The sequence below is a fragment of the Penicillium robsamsonii genome (genome assembly GCF_028829455.1).
Source record: "Penicillium robsamsonii strain IBT 29466 chromosome Unknown utg000003l_segment0_segment0, whole genome shotgun sequence".
Classification (NCBI taxonomy): Eukaryota; Fungi; Ascomycota; class Eurotiomycetes; order Eurotiales; family Aspergillaceae; genus Penicillium; species Penicillium robsamsonii.
The window spans coordinates 6962548-6978543 of record NW_026643221.1 but is presented as its reverse complement, the minus strand read 5'-3'; the positions used below and the strand labels follow the sequence as shown (position 1 = coordinate 6978543).

Genomic DNA, 15996 nt, shown 5'->3' with positions numbered 1-15996 from the left:
TTAACCTCTAAGAAAGCAGCAAACCAACCAGTCAATGCCTAGACCCCAAGAACAAGCCCAGACACCAAGTCAGCTACTCAAAACCCAACTCAATCCCCAACGTACCGAAACCGAGCAACCACTTTCTCCCCTCGGCTAAGTACCTTGTACAACATGTTTTGCGCTGGGATCCCCGGGAAGAATCCTGTAAGCTCCACCACCCACCCCTGAGACTCCACCGGCGGTGGTGGACACATGGATGCAACGGAGAAAAACAAAAACAAGGGTTGGGACAGAGATATGCTTAATCTGACTCCAGATGAGGGGGGTCACCCCAACACAGGTGCCATCTAGCAATAAGGGGCCCACTCGTATACTACCTATGTACCATTTCGCTTATTTGCTGATAGATTCTCACACATATAAACTTCTATAGTGCGCAATAGGTCATGTTTTAACGTTGAAGAGAGAGTGGTTCATCTCGAAAGTCAAAATCCTCTCTGATGGAAGAAATTCCAAAAGCACCAACCGCAAGAACCGGGAGAAGAACGCGAACACAAAAAAAAACGTGTGTACAGCCGTACAGCCCCTCTCCACGCCCGCTCCCGGGCTGATTGCAGTCTCGATCGTCACTGCCAGGGGTAAAGAAGAACAGAGATCGACAAGTCTACGTCATGTATCTGAAGCTTTTGAAGGGTCTGAGTCCCATGGATTTCTTACGGTTCCTGAATTTGAGTGGACCGTTTGAAGTTCATCTTCTCGGTTCTTTGACAGATTTGGCGGTCTAAACCGTGGATTAAAGAAGAAGAAAAAAAAAAAGAATTGTCAGGTGGCTGTTTTTGGGTCGGGGGTGAGCCGAGTCCGTATTGTACGTTACAATTTCCAAGTTGGGCCCTTTTTACCTTTTTTCCAGTGCGAACTGGTCTTTTCTTGTGTCACATTTTTTTGGGGGGTATATTGTTTGCATTTCTATCACTTCAGGCCGGGCTCAATTTTAGGCACAATTTATGCAAGTTCTAATACTGTGTTCAAGCATTCCTGAAGTTACACTGCAAACAGATTCCACGGTCTGTGAAATCATATCCAGGGCTCTATGGAATTGCCTTAATTTTATTTCGTATTAGGTCAAAATATGGTAGCGAGGTGCCCAGTCGAATATGAGATATTAATAGGAGGCGAATCAGATATGTATGCGTTGCCATTCTATCGAATTATATCCGAAACCCGTGACGCGGCCAGGGGAGAGATTCCCTCGGTACGATTTGCTCCTATGGTTCTGGCATATGGAACATTGAAGAATAGAAAAACCATCTGAGCCACCCCATGGCCCCCGTGTACATATCCACAGAACACATGGGAAAATGGAGAAAGATGGAGATGTATAACCACTATTTTGACATAACTCAAAAAAGTCAATTTCAAAGTTAACAAGCCTTGAATCTTTTTTTGCAATACTCTCAATACCGATAATAAAATGCAAGTCAGATCCCCCGAAGGACCTTGCAAGAAGCGCTACTCCTATCTGGGCATCGACTACAGACATCGACAGCCTATGAGGTCGGTGGCGGCACGATCCTCTCGTCCGCTGCAGCGGATGGTGGCTCCTGATTGGGTAGATGAATTCCTGAAACTCGGCGATCCGGACTTGGCTTCAGCGGTGTTTCCGGCCTGTGCCGGGAATAAGCCCTTTTTTGTGCGTATCGGATGTTGACGATCGGATGTAGGGCGCTTTCGGATGTGCATTGTATAGATCGTATAGACCATGTTGACCGTCTCGTTTTTAGTTTCTCTATATTTTCTGTTGAAATAATCTTATGTTTGTAAATCTTATGTTTGTACAATATAGGCTATAACGTATATATCACCACGTGATATCCTATTCGGCAGCGATGGGGACTGGGGCGGGATCTACATCTCGCGCGCGCTATTCTCTCCTATCCCGGTTGATACTGCTAACACCTTAAGCATCCGGGTAATTTAGCCCTACTGGCCCCATTTCTGTAGTGGGTTTTAGACATTAGACTCGAATAGGTTCACAGGAAAAAAAAAGGAGTGATGATCTTAGGCTTGTTTGTATAGACTAGTCTAACACTGTAACAAAATAGGAAAATATTAGTAACAAATATATGCATTGATAGCCCCCTGATATTCAAAATTTAAAGACTCGGGAAAAGCCTCACCGTACTTTGCGAACCGTTCCGGGGACTGGAGAGTGGAGTCCGTTAACTCCCGGCATTGATGCCGAGTGTGTATTTTGCAAAGAGCTTTTGAAGCCACCTGCCACTTCAATACACCGCGTTTAATATTTGTCAAGCCACCAACTAATTTCTTTCTCCAATCCTTTTAGGCAGGATAAAGAGACATGGAAAATCTAATTATGTTGTAGACACCTTTTAATCCCACAGAGTACATTGTACGTTATACACGATATTCCGTACGTGTACACTACACATACCGAGGTGAAACAAAGTGGAAGGTCAAGCGAACTTCCTTTTACGTCGTAGCTTAGAATCATTCTCGCCCCTTGGCGGAATCTGGATATAATAATATAGTAACATAATAATATAAGTATAATATCTCAATGCATTATAGCGCACAAATTTCAGATCAGGTGGTCAGTCTAATATTTTCTGCAGAACCCTGGTCGAAGCCTTCCAGGTCCACAATCGAAGCGGGAGAAGCTCTTGCGAAGAGGTGGAGAAGGAGGGGCAGGGATGTTGGGTCCGAAATACAGATCATCTCCGGCAAATATACAGAGCACAATTTACATGTTTTGATAGAGTTTCAATGTTATCATAGAGATGTTGGGGATATCCCGTCTTTGTGATGAACTACGTACTCCGTATGGAGTAGTCACACGGAACTCGAATGGCGCGCAGGATCTGAAACTTTAGCCCAGCTGTTACTCGGTCGAGATGCTTAATAATAGAATATGAAATATGTGCAAAAGTACGCTAACCTCCAACATTGTACCTATGTCAGGCCACGGAAGTAGCCATGTCCAATAAGGGGAACCCCCTGAATGCCAATTTTGTCTAGATCATTCCTGTGTGGCTGAACTTAGGAGAAACACCCCTCTATTTCCCTATATTGGAGCACCTAGGCAGCAATAGTATTAGTGTCCCAGTGAGACAATTAGACTTATACTATCAAGAGACCAATACGCTTAGTTTTCTCTTTATGGTATAGTTCGGGTCATTTCATTTCGAGTCAGCCCGTGAAGCTAAGTGCGGAACCCATTGCGGAACAGCAAGCGGCTACAGCGCATCCACTAAATAGAGCACTGCATGGCCGTTACATCAAGCCGGTCGGATATCCCCCAGTCTTCTCTGAAAAAAGACGGCCTAAGAACGCATGTCCCCTCTTCTGGATATGTACCGTGCACATCCGGGCTGCGTGCAGGGAGCCAACTCCAGGCTGCAGGTTGAGGGAGTTAAGGATGCATGGTGAGGTCTTCTATCACCGAGCTCAATGAAGCTCATCTTCCCGGGCCCTGGCCCTCTTCCGAGACTCCCCCAGATGACGTGCTTGAAGAGATCAATGCCCCGGTGTAGAGTGGTTAGTGGTTTTGTGTGGACTGAGATCTTATCTATCTACATACTTAGAATATAGTGTCCTACATTAATTCAACAGTACTTAGGGGAGTGGTCGAGGAATGGCGTGAATACATATCAGATCTCATCTCCATGTCAGCTGCGGGGCCTGTCAGCCACTGCGGAGCCCAAAACAAAGAAGAGCCAGGGTCAACTCATAATCCACCCTCGGGGAGATGGCTCCATCTGCAATTATAAGATCTACTCCAGCATCAGATACTATAACTACGGAGTAGTTGGATAGTTTCAGTGGTCACTCCCAATGGCAGTTTGGTAAAGACCGCGATCGGAGGCCAAGGAACCCTGATTACAGCATGTGGTAGTGAGCTTTATGTTTTGGTTCTACATTCTCCAGAATACATGATACATAATGTATATCCCGGGGAATAATCAGACTGTATATGATTTAAATATATGGAGGACATCATATATTTTGACTATGGTTTCGGGGTTTTATTATCATCCGTCCACGGCCCAGGTGGGATATACCTTGGAAGTGCGTCATCATGTCCGGACGCGTAGGGAGATTAAAAATCCTTGAGATTTGACGATGTGTCCGTGTCTATGTGTCTTATGTATTTGGAAACTTATGTTCTCCTTTTTTTTAATATTTTTACTATTCTTACTATTCCTTTTATTCTTTTTGCAAATCTAAATCCAAATCTGATACTAATAAGTTCAACAAATCAGAAATCCAATAATCCCAATCCTAATACGTCTACACTACCGCTATCGGCCATAGTTCGGAAGACGGCCGTGTAAAATTTGTAATTTGTAATTGAAAATACTGTAATTACATGTCTTTTTTCAGTCTTTTTTTTTTTCTTCTCTCGCCTCTTGCCTCCCCGAGGAACGATCGTCTTTTTTTGTCTTTTCTCGTCTTTTCTGTCTTTTTCTGTCTTTTTTTTTATTTCGACCCGGTCTTTCTTAGAATTTTCCTTTTCGTCTTTACCAAGAAACTTATCCCCCATTTTCTTCTTCTTCCCCCAATTTCCCCCAATTCTTCAATTCAATTCCCTGCTTCAATTTCTTCATTTCATTTGAAATATTTCCTTTTCATCGGCTATTTCAGAGTCAATTTCTCGATCTCAAGGATTATCTTGACGCGAAGCAGATCTCGGACTAGTTGTTTTTGCTGCGAGAGACCCACTTGCACGCCCGCTTCTTCGGTGGATACAGAACCATCGACGGTGACAACGTGCGGATAAATCACCATCCTTTTTTTTTCTTCTGGTGGGTGACCGTGGGGAATCTTCTTCAATTAAGCATCTCCTTCTTCCTCTTCTCTCATTGTGTGGAGTCGACTCGTGTGAACCCGTGAGACCCTGTGACCGTTTGCCTCTCTCTTTCTGTTCGAAGGAAAATTTTCAAACAAGGAGCTTCCTTGGCTTCAAAGAAAAAAAATTTATCCAGAGTGCAGGTTTGATGATTGAGTTATCGTGAACAACTTCTTTCTTTTTCCCACACAATCTTTCCTCTGTCCACAATGGATCCCAGATCTCACCCTTCCCGTCCTCCATCCACCAGCCTGCCTCCAGGCTCCACGCCCATGTCTTCGACTCCCATCTCGAGCATGCACATGCCACAATACTCGATGCAGCCGCAGTATCCGGTCTCGCAGCCGCATACCCTGCCTCCTTTGCAGCCTCATCACCCTCAGTCGCCCGCGCCTCACCATTACATGGGACAGCCTTACCGTCCGGATTTGTCGCGGTATCCTCCGTCAACTCACGATGTCTACGGGGCTTCCCAGGCCCCTATGATGCCGCACACGACTGTCGGTAGCCTTCCGCCATCGTCTCTGTTGAACCTTCCTAACCCTCAAACACAGGCGCATCAGCAGTACCCCCCACCCCCGAGCGTGCTTCCGCCCGCATCCACCGCTCAGAGCTACCCTCAGCCGATTGCTCCGGCACCCCCACGCGACCGTCGCCCGGATTTCAATGGTCTTCCCTCCGGTGCCTTTAGTTACTCCGATGGCAAGGGTTGGGGTATGACTCCTGATGTGAATGGCGCGAATGGCTCCCCTTACGCCAAGGAACCTCCACGGACGCAGGTTGTTGGATCTCAGGGCCGCCGTGGCATTTTGCCCAGTGTCCCGGGCCGCGCGACTCCGGTTTCCAACGGTGTCAATGGTACAGCTAAGAGCACGACTATTCCCGCTAAGGATGCGGATGGCAAATTCCCCTGCCCGCACTGTAACAAGACTTACCTCCACGCCAAGCACCTCAAGCGCCATCTGTTGAGACGTGAGTTTTTGGAAGCCAGATCGAAAGAAAAACAGAACAAATTTCCCAAGATGATCAAGATTTGCTAACAGCTATTTTTTTCCTGATTTATATAGACACCGGTGACCGCCCATACATGTGTGTTCTATGCAAGGACACTTTCTCCCGCAGTGATATTTTGAAGCGTCACTTCCAAAAGTGTTCGATCCGTCGGGGTAACCCGACCGGTGCGACCCACTTGTCCCACCCTCAGGCCCATCTGAAGCGGTCTCAGCAGCAAGCAGCTGCAGCTGCCGCGGCTAACCCCCCTAAGCCGCTCCAGGATGAAGTTAGTAATCCTGTCCCCCACTCCAATGGCGTTATGGGTGCGCAATTCGATGGGGCCGTTAATGGCAATGGAATGGCCTCCGGCCGTCCTGCCTATACGGATCAGCAGCCGCTAGGCTTCACGATGCAGTCTGTCAATGGCATGAACCGTGGTCCCGGTGACGACGCGTTCTCCGCTGGTCAGGCGCACGCGAGAGCCTCGTGGATGGCTGGACCCAAGCAGAATCCGTATCTCATGCAGCCTGGTGTCGATGCCCATGGCCAGCAGCTGACGGTTGATCGTCCCCTTGAACAGGTAAAGCCCCCGGTTTATCATGACCACAAACCGGTCATGCCCGGTCCCCATTCACATCACCCGGGTGTTGACTGGAATTCGATGTTTCAGCACGGTTCTTCCGACGGTTACATTAACCCCGTTTTCCCCCACTCCATGGCCGCGGGCCAGGAGCCGATCCACGCTCCCGTCGACCACGACCGCAAGTTCTACCCCGCCTCGACCGGTCCTGAGAGCGGTATGAACGGACTGTACCTTGCTTCGACTACGCTGAGCGGAGACGGTTAGATCTTACCTTACCTAGCTCATTCATGACAATTGTTCTAACAATACTATGCAGGTACCGTGCAGCCCGCGAGACAGTAGACGGTGAATTCGATCAGAAAGCAAGACGATGACTACGAGGCATGAGATTGAAAAAGCGTTTTGAGGAAGCGAGAAACTATGCAAGGGTTTCTGCTTCTTCACGCCGTGGGTAGGACTATTGCTCTCCACCCTCTCAACTGTTGTTTCTAGGCCTTCGTCCCTGGCTTCTCTGCTGGTGCAAATCCACTGGTCACGATGTCTCAGCAACCCCGTTTACGAAAGTCCTTTTGGTTCATTCGCTGCCGGCTTTCAGCTTGCGGTGTTTCGTACTCCTAGCGTCCCCGTTCCGGTCTTGTTTTAGTATCGTTTGTCCTCGATCTATCTTTTTCTTTTTATTCTGATCCCATCCGGTGTGGGTGTGCATTCTTACATAAGTGGTTTGCGAGTCTGGTTATCTTTTATCTTGAACCCCCGATGAGAGGGGCAGATGGTATGGTGGGTGGTTTGTTCGGCGTCCACAACATAGACATGGGCATGTGTTCATCTTTTGCGCGAGTGTTCGACATCAGAAAGAAGAAAAGCTTTTTTTTATATATATTATCTTTTATGGGATGGTTGTTGTCGAATTACCATGTTTCTTTCATTCTTGCAGTCCATTTTCTTCATGTGCTCTTATCTTTCCTTTCTCGTTTTTTTTCTGCATCGCATGGCCTCTTTTCTCATGTAAAGTCGGCATGGCAGGACATATGTGTGCTTCGGGAATTTGAGTGATTTAAGGTGTTTTATTTGGGTTAGAAAAGCAATTAGAAATAGACTTATGATCCATTTTGACTTGGGCAAGTGTCTATAATAGAAGAGAAAGGGACTAATAGTATCAGGTGATAGGATATGTCCATGTAGCGGAATAGCGGAGAAATGGAGAAAATGGGTATAACCCGGAAACTTCCTACGTAACGTCATGGCTATAATCCAGCACCCGTGATTGGAGCGCCTACGGGATCGGGATTTCTCGAAACACTTCTCTGTTCTACATGTTCTTCATGTTCTACACATAGGCACTTCTCTATACAGTCTACACAGTCTTACAGATCTGTCCCACCATGTCCAACAACCGTCCATTCCTCGCCAACTTCCTGGCCGCCTTCCGCGCCCAGTCAACCTATAAACCCACCACCCAGCAAGTCGGCACAAACTCAACCATCTCCTCCGCCCAAATCTCCCAGAGTGCCCGCGCCATCGCCACAAAAGCAGCAAACTCAGCCCAAGGCTCCTCAGCACCATCATCCGCTTCCGCACCTCACCACACTCACCACAATCACCACAACCACCACCATACTCACACCCACACTTCCTCTACCAACTCCTCGGCAACAAGTACAGCACCAACCGGTCCAGTCCAAGGCCCAAGCCCGGCCCCTTCACACCACTACCACCACGACCAACCCTCCGTCCCCTCCACACCACCATCATCCACTTCAACACCTATCCCGATCAACCGTGGCCCTGCGGACCGCCAGCGCCGTGGGAGTGACTCATCCAGCGGCTCGGGTGGGTTCCGCGATGCTATAGGTCCTGAGAAGTGGTATATTGGTGGGAGGACGCCGGCTGGCGAAGAACGCTTTTATCGGCTCGGGATGGTTACGAAGGGTGGGGGGCGGCTTGGCGGGAGTGGGCGGGTGGGGAGTATCGATCAGTTGAGTCTTTGAGGTATAAGATGTGGGGGGAATGGAGCCTCAGGAGGGGTTTATTGGGTTTGGTTTGGTGTTGGTGTTCTGGGTTGACTCTGGCTCTGACTCAGATGCCGGCTATCATCCTGGGACGGCAATCGGATGCTTGATCGGATGGGTTTCTAGCTCTGTTCTATCATGAGGTTTATACGTGTTTATTTTCTTGGCCTTGTCTCGCCCGCGCTTTTTTTTGGGGGGGGGGGTTGTTATGTGGCGCGGCATTACTGGGCGTCCTGGGACGGTGTTCTCTTTTTTTTTCTCTCTCTCCCTCTTTTTCGATTCTTCCCTGGGTTCTCTGATATCTGTCTAAGTCTGGAATTTGGATTTGGGGGAAGATATCAGGTTCCAAGTGGGGATATTGGTTTCTTGCTGGCGATTTTGCTGGTACAAAAGAAGCCCAAAAAAAAAGGTATACATCTTACACTATTCTACATGAGTTATGATCTGTGTGGGGAGTGGTTTGTTTAGTCTATCTTATGGCTTTTCCCTCTCCTCTCTTTTTGTTCTGTCTACATTCTTCGACACTTGCAGGTTGGTTAAAACATGATTTTTCGATACCAGCACTCAATACCACATGTTCAAATATTGTTGGGATCTTGTTTTTATAGACTACATGCATATGCATAAGGTATTAGGTTTAGTGTTTTTCGTATCTGACTGTCAAGTAAAAGACGAGATTCTGCATGTCCACCCCCCTCACACCACCTGCTGCGTAACACAATGCAGCACACCCCCAGTCCTGGGCAAGGCATTAACCTCAACCTGACGAACCTCCCTCTCAGGAACCAGACTCTTGAACAACTCAAAAGCTTTCGTATCAGCCTCAGCATCCCCAAATGCCGGCATAATCAGCGCCCCGTTAACGAAATAAAAGTTAACGTACGAAGCCGCCGGCGCCTCCTCCTCCCCAGCAAGATCTCCCTTAACGCAGCTCGGATCCGGCTCAACAACATCATGAACCTCGAAGCGACGCTCACGCGCATCAGTAGATTTCTCCAAGACCTCCCGAATCTCTGAATAGACCTCCCAATGCACCCTCTCCGCCTTCTCATGCGGACGACAAACAACAACAACCCCGGGTCTCACAAACCTAGCCTCGGCATCAACGTGCACATCCGTAACATCAAGCCCAACCCGACCAGGAAACCAGATAAAGGTGCTAACACCTAGCAACCGGCCGAGCTCAGCCTCGATTTCCGCCTTCCCGAGTCCAGGATTCCGCGAATCCCCGATAATACTACTCTCCGTCGCCATAAACGTCCCTTCGCCATCGACTTCAATGCCCCCACCTTCAAGTCTGAGATCCGTCTGCACGCGCTTAACAACATCCATCACAGCATCCGTATTCGCATTCTCGAGATCCAGAACAGCACTCGCGAAAGCCGTGTTCTCGCGCATGGCTTCGTCGTCCATGACCGGCCACTCCGCGTACTGCGGGGAATCCTCCAGCGCCTTTGCCGCTGTAGACGAGACACTGGCGCCGTAGATACGCTCTGTTGTTTTGTGGCCCCATTCGCAGAAGCGGAAGTCAATTGCGTAGCGGGTTTTATCTTCTGCGTCGGCGCTCCGGACGTAAACGGGGCCTGTGTCGCGAATCCAGCAGTGGTTTGTTGGGGCTGCGATGATGGTTATGTTGGCGCGGTGCTGCGGTAGGAGGGTGGTTCGTTTGTCAAGGAGGGCTTGGGCTTGTGGGATGTCTTCTGATCGGGTGTGGAGGCGGACGGGCTCGAAGGCTGCGATTGCTGCTGCGAGGGAGATTATCTCGTTGCTTGTCCTGGCGTGCAGTTCTGGTAGGGTGGAGCATCGTGAGGGGAAGCTTAGGAGGGTTGCTAGGTGGGGGCTTGTTTCTGCTGGGCAGATGTATCGCTTTGTTTTGTCTAGTTGCGCGAGGGCGCGGTGCTGGATGTGCCAGGTTTTGTTGGTTGCAGGCATGGTTGTTGTTGGGTAGGTTGGTAGATGGTATGTGAGCTTGGGCTATAGAGGTCTGGGTGGGTTAGATCACATGTGTGTGGTACATGATGTGATGTTGATAGACTGGTTTACTCACAGTGAAAGATGCGAGTCTTGGGCTATGAAAAGAAGCATGAAGAACAGGGCAGGTTGGATATTTATGCTGAATGTGAGATCCCAATATGGTCAATATGATGAGAGACCAATGTCAAAGACCTAAATAGGTTGGAACCGTATTGGGATAGTCCAGGCGATAACCTTAACATCATAGTGGAGTCGGGTCTAACCGTTTTTGGTTTCTAATTGGAGGAATCTATCAAATGCTGCTAACCCTAAGAATCACGTCTCGACTCTCAAGCTAAGTAGAATTCACCAAGTAACTTTGTGGGCCTCCCATTGGGTTAGGACCATGTCGTCAGTTAGATATCTCCTTTCTCTCTCTTGCTTTCTTTCTGTTGTCTATCTACCTATAAAGAGGGGGGAAGCAAATATCTTACAAAAAGACATCTGCGAAGAGCACTGAAATCACCAGAAAGACTAATGAACAGACCAAAGATACATCACAAGGCTGCATAGGCGGACAGCTATTCTTGTAGCTATAATTAAAGATCAAAGTACAAACTATGCCAAATATTCCAGGCATACAAGTATACGGATAACAGCGCTTTATAAAAGTTGCTAATGTAGGAAATCCATCAACGTATAGTCCATTCCGAGGTGACCTATATATGTATGATGTAGGCAGAACTGATACTTGCCTTGAGCAAAAGAAAAGTGCTGCCTAACTGCGTAACGCTAATTCAACTCAGAGCCCTTTCCTCTTCACTTTCTCCTAACCACAACATCGGAAGTGCGGTCAGCGCTACCAAGACCCCCAAAGTGCCCGTCATCGCGCCCCACCCAAAACGATACTCGACAAAACCACCCCAAAGGGGTCCAAAGAATACTCCCGCAAATTGACACATACTCTGCAATCCAAATCCTTGCGCCACAGCACCCTTGGGTCCAAGTATTCCTGGGTCCTTGAGCTCCATCGCTGTGAGTGCGCGCTGCGTCTCAACGTACATGGCTGGGGCGCAGGCATGGAGGAAGATCCCGGTAAGGAAGAGCAATGAAACTAGAAGCGCAGTCTGTTCGTTTGACTTCGTCTGGACAAACCGGAGACAGATGAGGGTGGGCGAGAGAAAAACGAAACAGCCAAAGGCTACGAAGCGGGCACCGAACCTGTCGGTGAATCTGCCGAACAGCGGTTCGAAGAAGGCCGGGACAGCCATGGGGAGGAATATTAACCCCATGCCGAGGGCGGTCCAGCCAAATATCGTTTCGACGAATATGGGAAGGGTCTGGTGTGGTTAGTAAGGGTGCTTCATGCTAATGACATTGAGACTGTTACATACCGCATCGAAAGCAGAAAGCAAGATTCCCTGGACGAGAAGTGCCCACGAAGAGATCAATACTCGGCGCTGCTTGAGCATCCGGAAGATAACGAGCCATTTTCTTCTCTGGATGACCTGTGGTTCGTGAAAACCGACAGAGGGAATACGCTGCGCGGTGTCTAGACCGGACCCCAAATCTCCATTCGATTCTCCAGTCCATTGAGCAGCGACCTTCTTCTCAATCAAAATGAGCCGCATAACCATGTCAAGCATAATAATAGGATACGCAAACCAGAACACGGCATCGTACCCGCCAGAATTGTACACAACGCCCCCGAGGAACGGACCAAGCAAAAAGCCTGAAGCAATCGCGGAGCCCAGATATCCTATCGTCTGACCGAGACGATCCTGGGACACAGCATCGCCGATGAGAGCGAATGACGCTACTACTACTAAAGCGGCTGCGATGCCTTGGAGTACACGAGCCGCGACAAATGCAGCGATGGAATGTGCCAACTGCAAGACCAGCATGCAGGCGGTTAATATGACCAGGGCGCCGATGAAGGGTAGTCGACGTGTGCGTCCGCGGTCGACCAGGTAGCCGAATATGGGACACATCAGCAGAGCCGTGCCTGCTTCGGACATGAGAAGGACACTGACCCAATATTCTCCTACTTAACAGTGAGTATGCGATAATTTGAGAGGAAGGCTGTTAGCGAGGACAGGAACAAGACATACGGTGCTTAAATTCGACTCCGGCTCGGATCATGAGGACTGTTGGCATCACCGGGACTATCTGCAGTTTATTGACCCTGTGTCCAATCCACATTATGGAAAGTCTTTGCTTACCATGGCATATAGGAGGAATTCCTTATTCAAATTGAGTCTTGGTCAGTTAAGGACTTATAACACTAGCCAACTAGACTCTCACATACCGTGAAGGTAGACATCCAGACTGCAGCAATGATAAAACTTGTTGAGGAACGAAACTTCAACAGCCAGGGAGCACACTTTCCCCCTGACTCTCCCTTGAGGTTTGATAGATCGCCCATAGTCATGATTACCCTGGGGGAAAAACGAGTGCTTGTCTGCGAGATGGAAACAAAGGAGCTTCGTCGGTAAACCGAGTCACTGATATGAATTTCCGAATAACCCGAAAGCAGTCAAAAACCAAGAGTCAAGCAGAACCGGAGATTGTTCGACAAATACCAGGCATAATTGGCAAGTGAAGACTCTTTGTTGAACAAAGAAGAAGCAACAAGCCCGTCAGCCCAGCCTTGGCCGAGAACCGAAGAGAGCTTGCCCGCCTTTTACTCATGGACGTCTGACCCAATCGCGGAATATAATGTTGATTGATAGGGCTTGGAAATGTGCACTGCATGCAAGATTCGTCAGATCAACGTTGCAGGCATACCACACCGCCAGCCACACGCTCCGATTCGAGGATTGTAATCTAAGCTGGAGATTGGGTGTGCTTCGCCTTCGTTTCTATGATGCACTCCGTCGATTACTATTCAGCCAAAAAAAAAAAAAAGAATTCAGTCTTGCTATCTGGATCTGACATACACATTATTGTCGAACTGGGGCATGGGTCTTGGGGTTGTTCCCTGGATGGGTATCTGGAGTCCGGTATGTATGAAAGAGACCACGTTGTTAAATATCTTGGTTTTTCCCTGCCCAAAGACAAAACTTTGCTTTGGTCGACGAAGCAGCTTTGTTGGCAGGTGGCTGAGCACATGATAGGTCTCGGGTAATATTGTCACTCCTATGGAGATAAATAAACTCCATCATGCCAATGGTTGTTGACCGCTAGATTCGCCAGTGTGTTTGACGTTTGCACATGCTGTGACAGGATGTGTAGGGTAGGCATCTTCTTATTGCGATACGGAGGTACTCTCCTGTGCTCTGTGGGTACTGAGGCTCTTCCACTACCGCGTTCCGGTGAAGATGCCAGGATTAATTCCAGGTTCTGTGAAGCCGGGATAAGCACCCTGATGGCGTTTGTGTTCCTTGTGGGTTGTTCGGGAAGATCTACTGCGTTCCGTAGGCCTTGTAGATGCCTGATTTGCATGAGCAACCTGATATACATCACAGGGGATATAGATGCAATATATATCCGGCCGTAGAAGCAGAACCGTTTTAACCCCGAAGTACCCCCAGTGTAGAATGTACACAAATGAACAAGGAAGAACCCCCAAAAGGTCATGATCTCTCGTCATCAAGGCGAGTCAACGTACAGATGGTGACATTTTTCGCCCACTGTACCACCGGCTATGAGGTCACTGCGTGAGCATATCCTGCAGGAAGGAAGTCATGTCAGCGCCGAGTGTTTATCCCCAGGACTTCCACGTCTTTCACGGCTCGCAGCTCGCCAGGATCCAGGCTGATGTCCGGGATTTCCAGCGATTGCACGAGTCATCGTAGTACAAATTGCAAGGGATTTGAAATATAATAATCTAGGGGTTTGCAGTTGACTGCAGACCCGGAGGTCGGATTTTCGGGATTCGTAGCCATTGTGCAATTGTCTGTCCGAAAATCTGGGGAAAAAGGAATTGTGTTCTGCTGTACGATACGTTGAGAATGCTGTCTTGGAGGTATCATGCCATACATGGACCTGGGCATCAAGAATCTGTCTAATCGGCAACTGATAAGATCGGGGTTTTGAGGGGAGACCGGCCACTCGCGACCATCGCGGCCATCGGAGGTGCCCGATACTCTCTTGATCAGCCAATTTGGTTCCGGAATAAATAGGATTGGATCTGCATTCAATTATTTGCCTTTTCAGTATTCTTCTCTATTCCCTAATATTTTATATTATCACCCACAATTCAAGATGAGCGCATTGGCAGCTGCCCGCTACGGCAAGGACAACGTCCGCGTGTGCAAGGTGCACCGGGATGAGAAGACTGGTATCCAAACTGTCGTGGAGATGACCGTCTGTGTCTTGCTGGAGGGTGATATTGAGACCTCGTAAGTTTAGCAGTTTGGCGACATCTCTTATCTACCAAAAAAAAAAGTTGAAGCTAACGCAAAGGTCTCCACAGTTACACCAAAGCCGACAACAGCGTCGTTGTCGCAACCGACTCGATCAAGAACACCATCTTCATCACAGCCAAGCAGAACCCCGTAGACCCACCGGAGCTGTTCGGTTCAATCCTGGGCACACACTTCATCGAGAAGTACAGCCACATCCACGCGGCGCACGTCAATATCGTGACCCACCGCTGGGTGCGCATGGACATCGACGGCAAGCCTCACCCGCACTCGTTCATCCAGCCAGGCTCCGAGACCCGCGAGGTGCAGGTTGATGTCGTTGAGGGCAAGGGTATCGACATCAACTCCTCCATCAACGGCCTGACTGTGTTGAAGAGCACTGGTTCCCAGTTCTGGGGTTTCGTCCGCGACGAGTACACCACGCTTAAGGAGACCTGGGACCGTCTCCTTAGCACCGATGTCGCAGCAAAATGGCAGTGGCGCCGCTTCACTGGTCTCGCCGAGGTCAAGACGCACTTTGAGAAGTTCAATCCTGCTTGGGAGGCGGCCCGCGCTATTACCCTCAAGACCTTTGCCGAGGATAATAGTGCCTCTGTCCAGGCGACGATGTACAAGATGGCAGATCAGATTCTTGCTGCTGTGCCTCTACTGGATACCGTTGAGTATGCTTTGCCTAATAAACATTTCTTCGAAGTTGGTACGTTTGACCCTTTCCCTTGCGAGGCTTGGAATTATGCTAATCTCTGCGGTTTTAGATCTCAGTTGGCACAAGGGCATCAAGAACACTGGCAAGGATGCCGAGGTGTACGCTCCTCAGTCCAACCCCAATGGTCTTATCAAATGCACCGTTGGTCGTGCTGGCCAAAAGGCTAAGCTGTAAATGCTTTCTAGAAGATTGTCGGCGAGCTTCGACATGGGCGCTAGCTTGGTTTTGTGTTTCTTTCTCTTGTACATATATCCATTCCGTATACCTCTGGGATCAGACTCCCCTATATCTCAAATCCAATCCTGCGCACCTCTCCTCATAATTTACCATCGTAGACAAGATAGAAAAGAATTGTATAGTACGTGGTATTGTGATTGTATGTGCTATAAGTACATTTCAAAAGAACCGCAGGCTCGAAAGTTGAAAAGTCCGAGGCCAAGTCAACGAAGTAGATAATCAAAAGCAATATCCCAAATGGACTCCACACCCATGCGCTTTTGCGGTTGGATCATAACATCGCAGGAGAATAGAATACA

At 48.6% G+C, this 15996-nt stretch overlaps 6 protein-coding genes across 6 annotated transcripts; 4 read left to right on the top strand and 2 right to left on the bottom strand.

Moving 5' to 3' along the window:
- Positions 1-5058: 5058 nt before the first annotated feature.
- Positions 5059-6837, top strand: N7447_007409 (C2H2-type zinc finger protein; the record flags this gene model as incomplete). Its single annotated transcript, XM_057231671.1, has 3 exons — positions 5059-5821; positions 5917-6684; positions 6742-6837. The coding sequence occupies 3 exons, from the start codon at positions 5059-5061 to the stop codon at positions 6765-6767; spliced, it is 1557 nt and encodes a 518-aa protein (XP_057086761.1). The 3' UTR covers positions 6768-6837.
- Positions 6838-7807: 970 nt separating this feature from the next.
- On the top strand, positions 7808-8413 carry N7447_007408 (uncharacterized protein; the record flags this gene model as incomplete). Its single annotated transcript, XM_057231670.1, has 1 exon — positions 7808-8413. One exon carries the CDS (start codon positions 7808-7810, stop codon positions 8411-8413), a length of 606 nt encoding a protein of 201 aa, XP_057086760.1.
- A 717-nt stretch (positions 8414-9130) lies between these two features.
- Positions 9131-10366, bottom strand: N7447_007407 (agmatine deiminase family protein; the record flags this gene model as incomplete). Its single annotated transcript, XM_057231669.1, has 1 exon — positions 9131-10366. The coding sequence occupies one exon, from the start codon at positions 10364-10366 to the stop codon at positions 9131-9133; it is 1236 nt and encodes a 411-aa protein (XP_057086759.1).
- An 818-nt stretch (positions 10367-11184) lies between these two features.
- On the bottom strand, positions 11185-12818 carry N7447_007406 (MFS transporter; the record flags this gene model as incomplete). Its single annotated transcript, XM_057231668.1, has 5 exons — positions 11185-11727; positions 11782-12431; positions 12499-12556; positions 12610-12630; positions 12696-12818. 5 exons carry the CDS (start codon positions 12816-12818, stop codon positions 11185-11187), a joined length of 1395 nt encoding a protein of 464 aa, XP_057086758.1.
- A 1775-nt stretch (positions 12819-14593) lies between these two features.
- Positions 14594-15634, top strand: N7447_007405 (urate oxidase; the record flags this gene model as incomplete). Its single annotated transcript, XM_057231667.1, has 3 exons — positions 14594-14730; positions 14805-15451; positions 15510-15634. The coding sequence occupies 3 exons, from the start codon at positions 14594-14596 to the stop codon at positions 15632-15634; spliced, it is 909 nt and encodes a 302-aa protein (XP_057086757.1).
- A 33-nt stretch (positions 15635-15667) lies between these two features.
- On the top strand, positions 15668-15912 carry N7447_007404 (uncharacterized protein; the record flags this gene model as incomplete). Its single annotated transcript, XM_057231666.1, has 2 exons — positions 15668-15818; positions 15872-15912. The coding sequence occupies 2 exons, from the start codon at positions 15668-15670 to the stop codon at positions 15910-15912; spliced, it is 192 nt and encodes a 63-aa protein (XP_057086756.1).
- Positions 15913-15996: the final 84 nt, after the last annotated feature.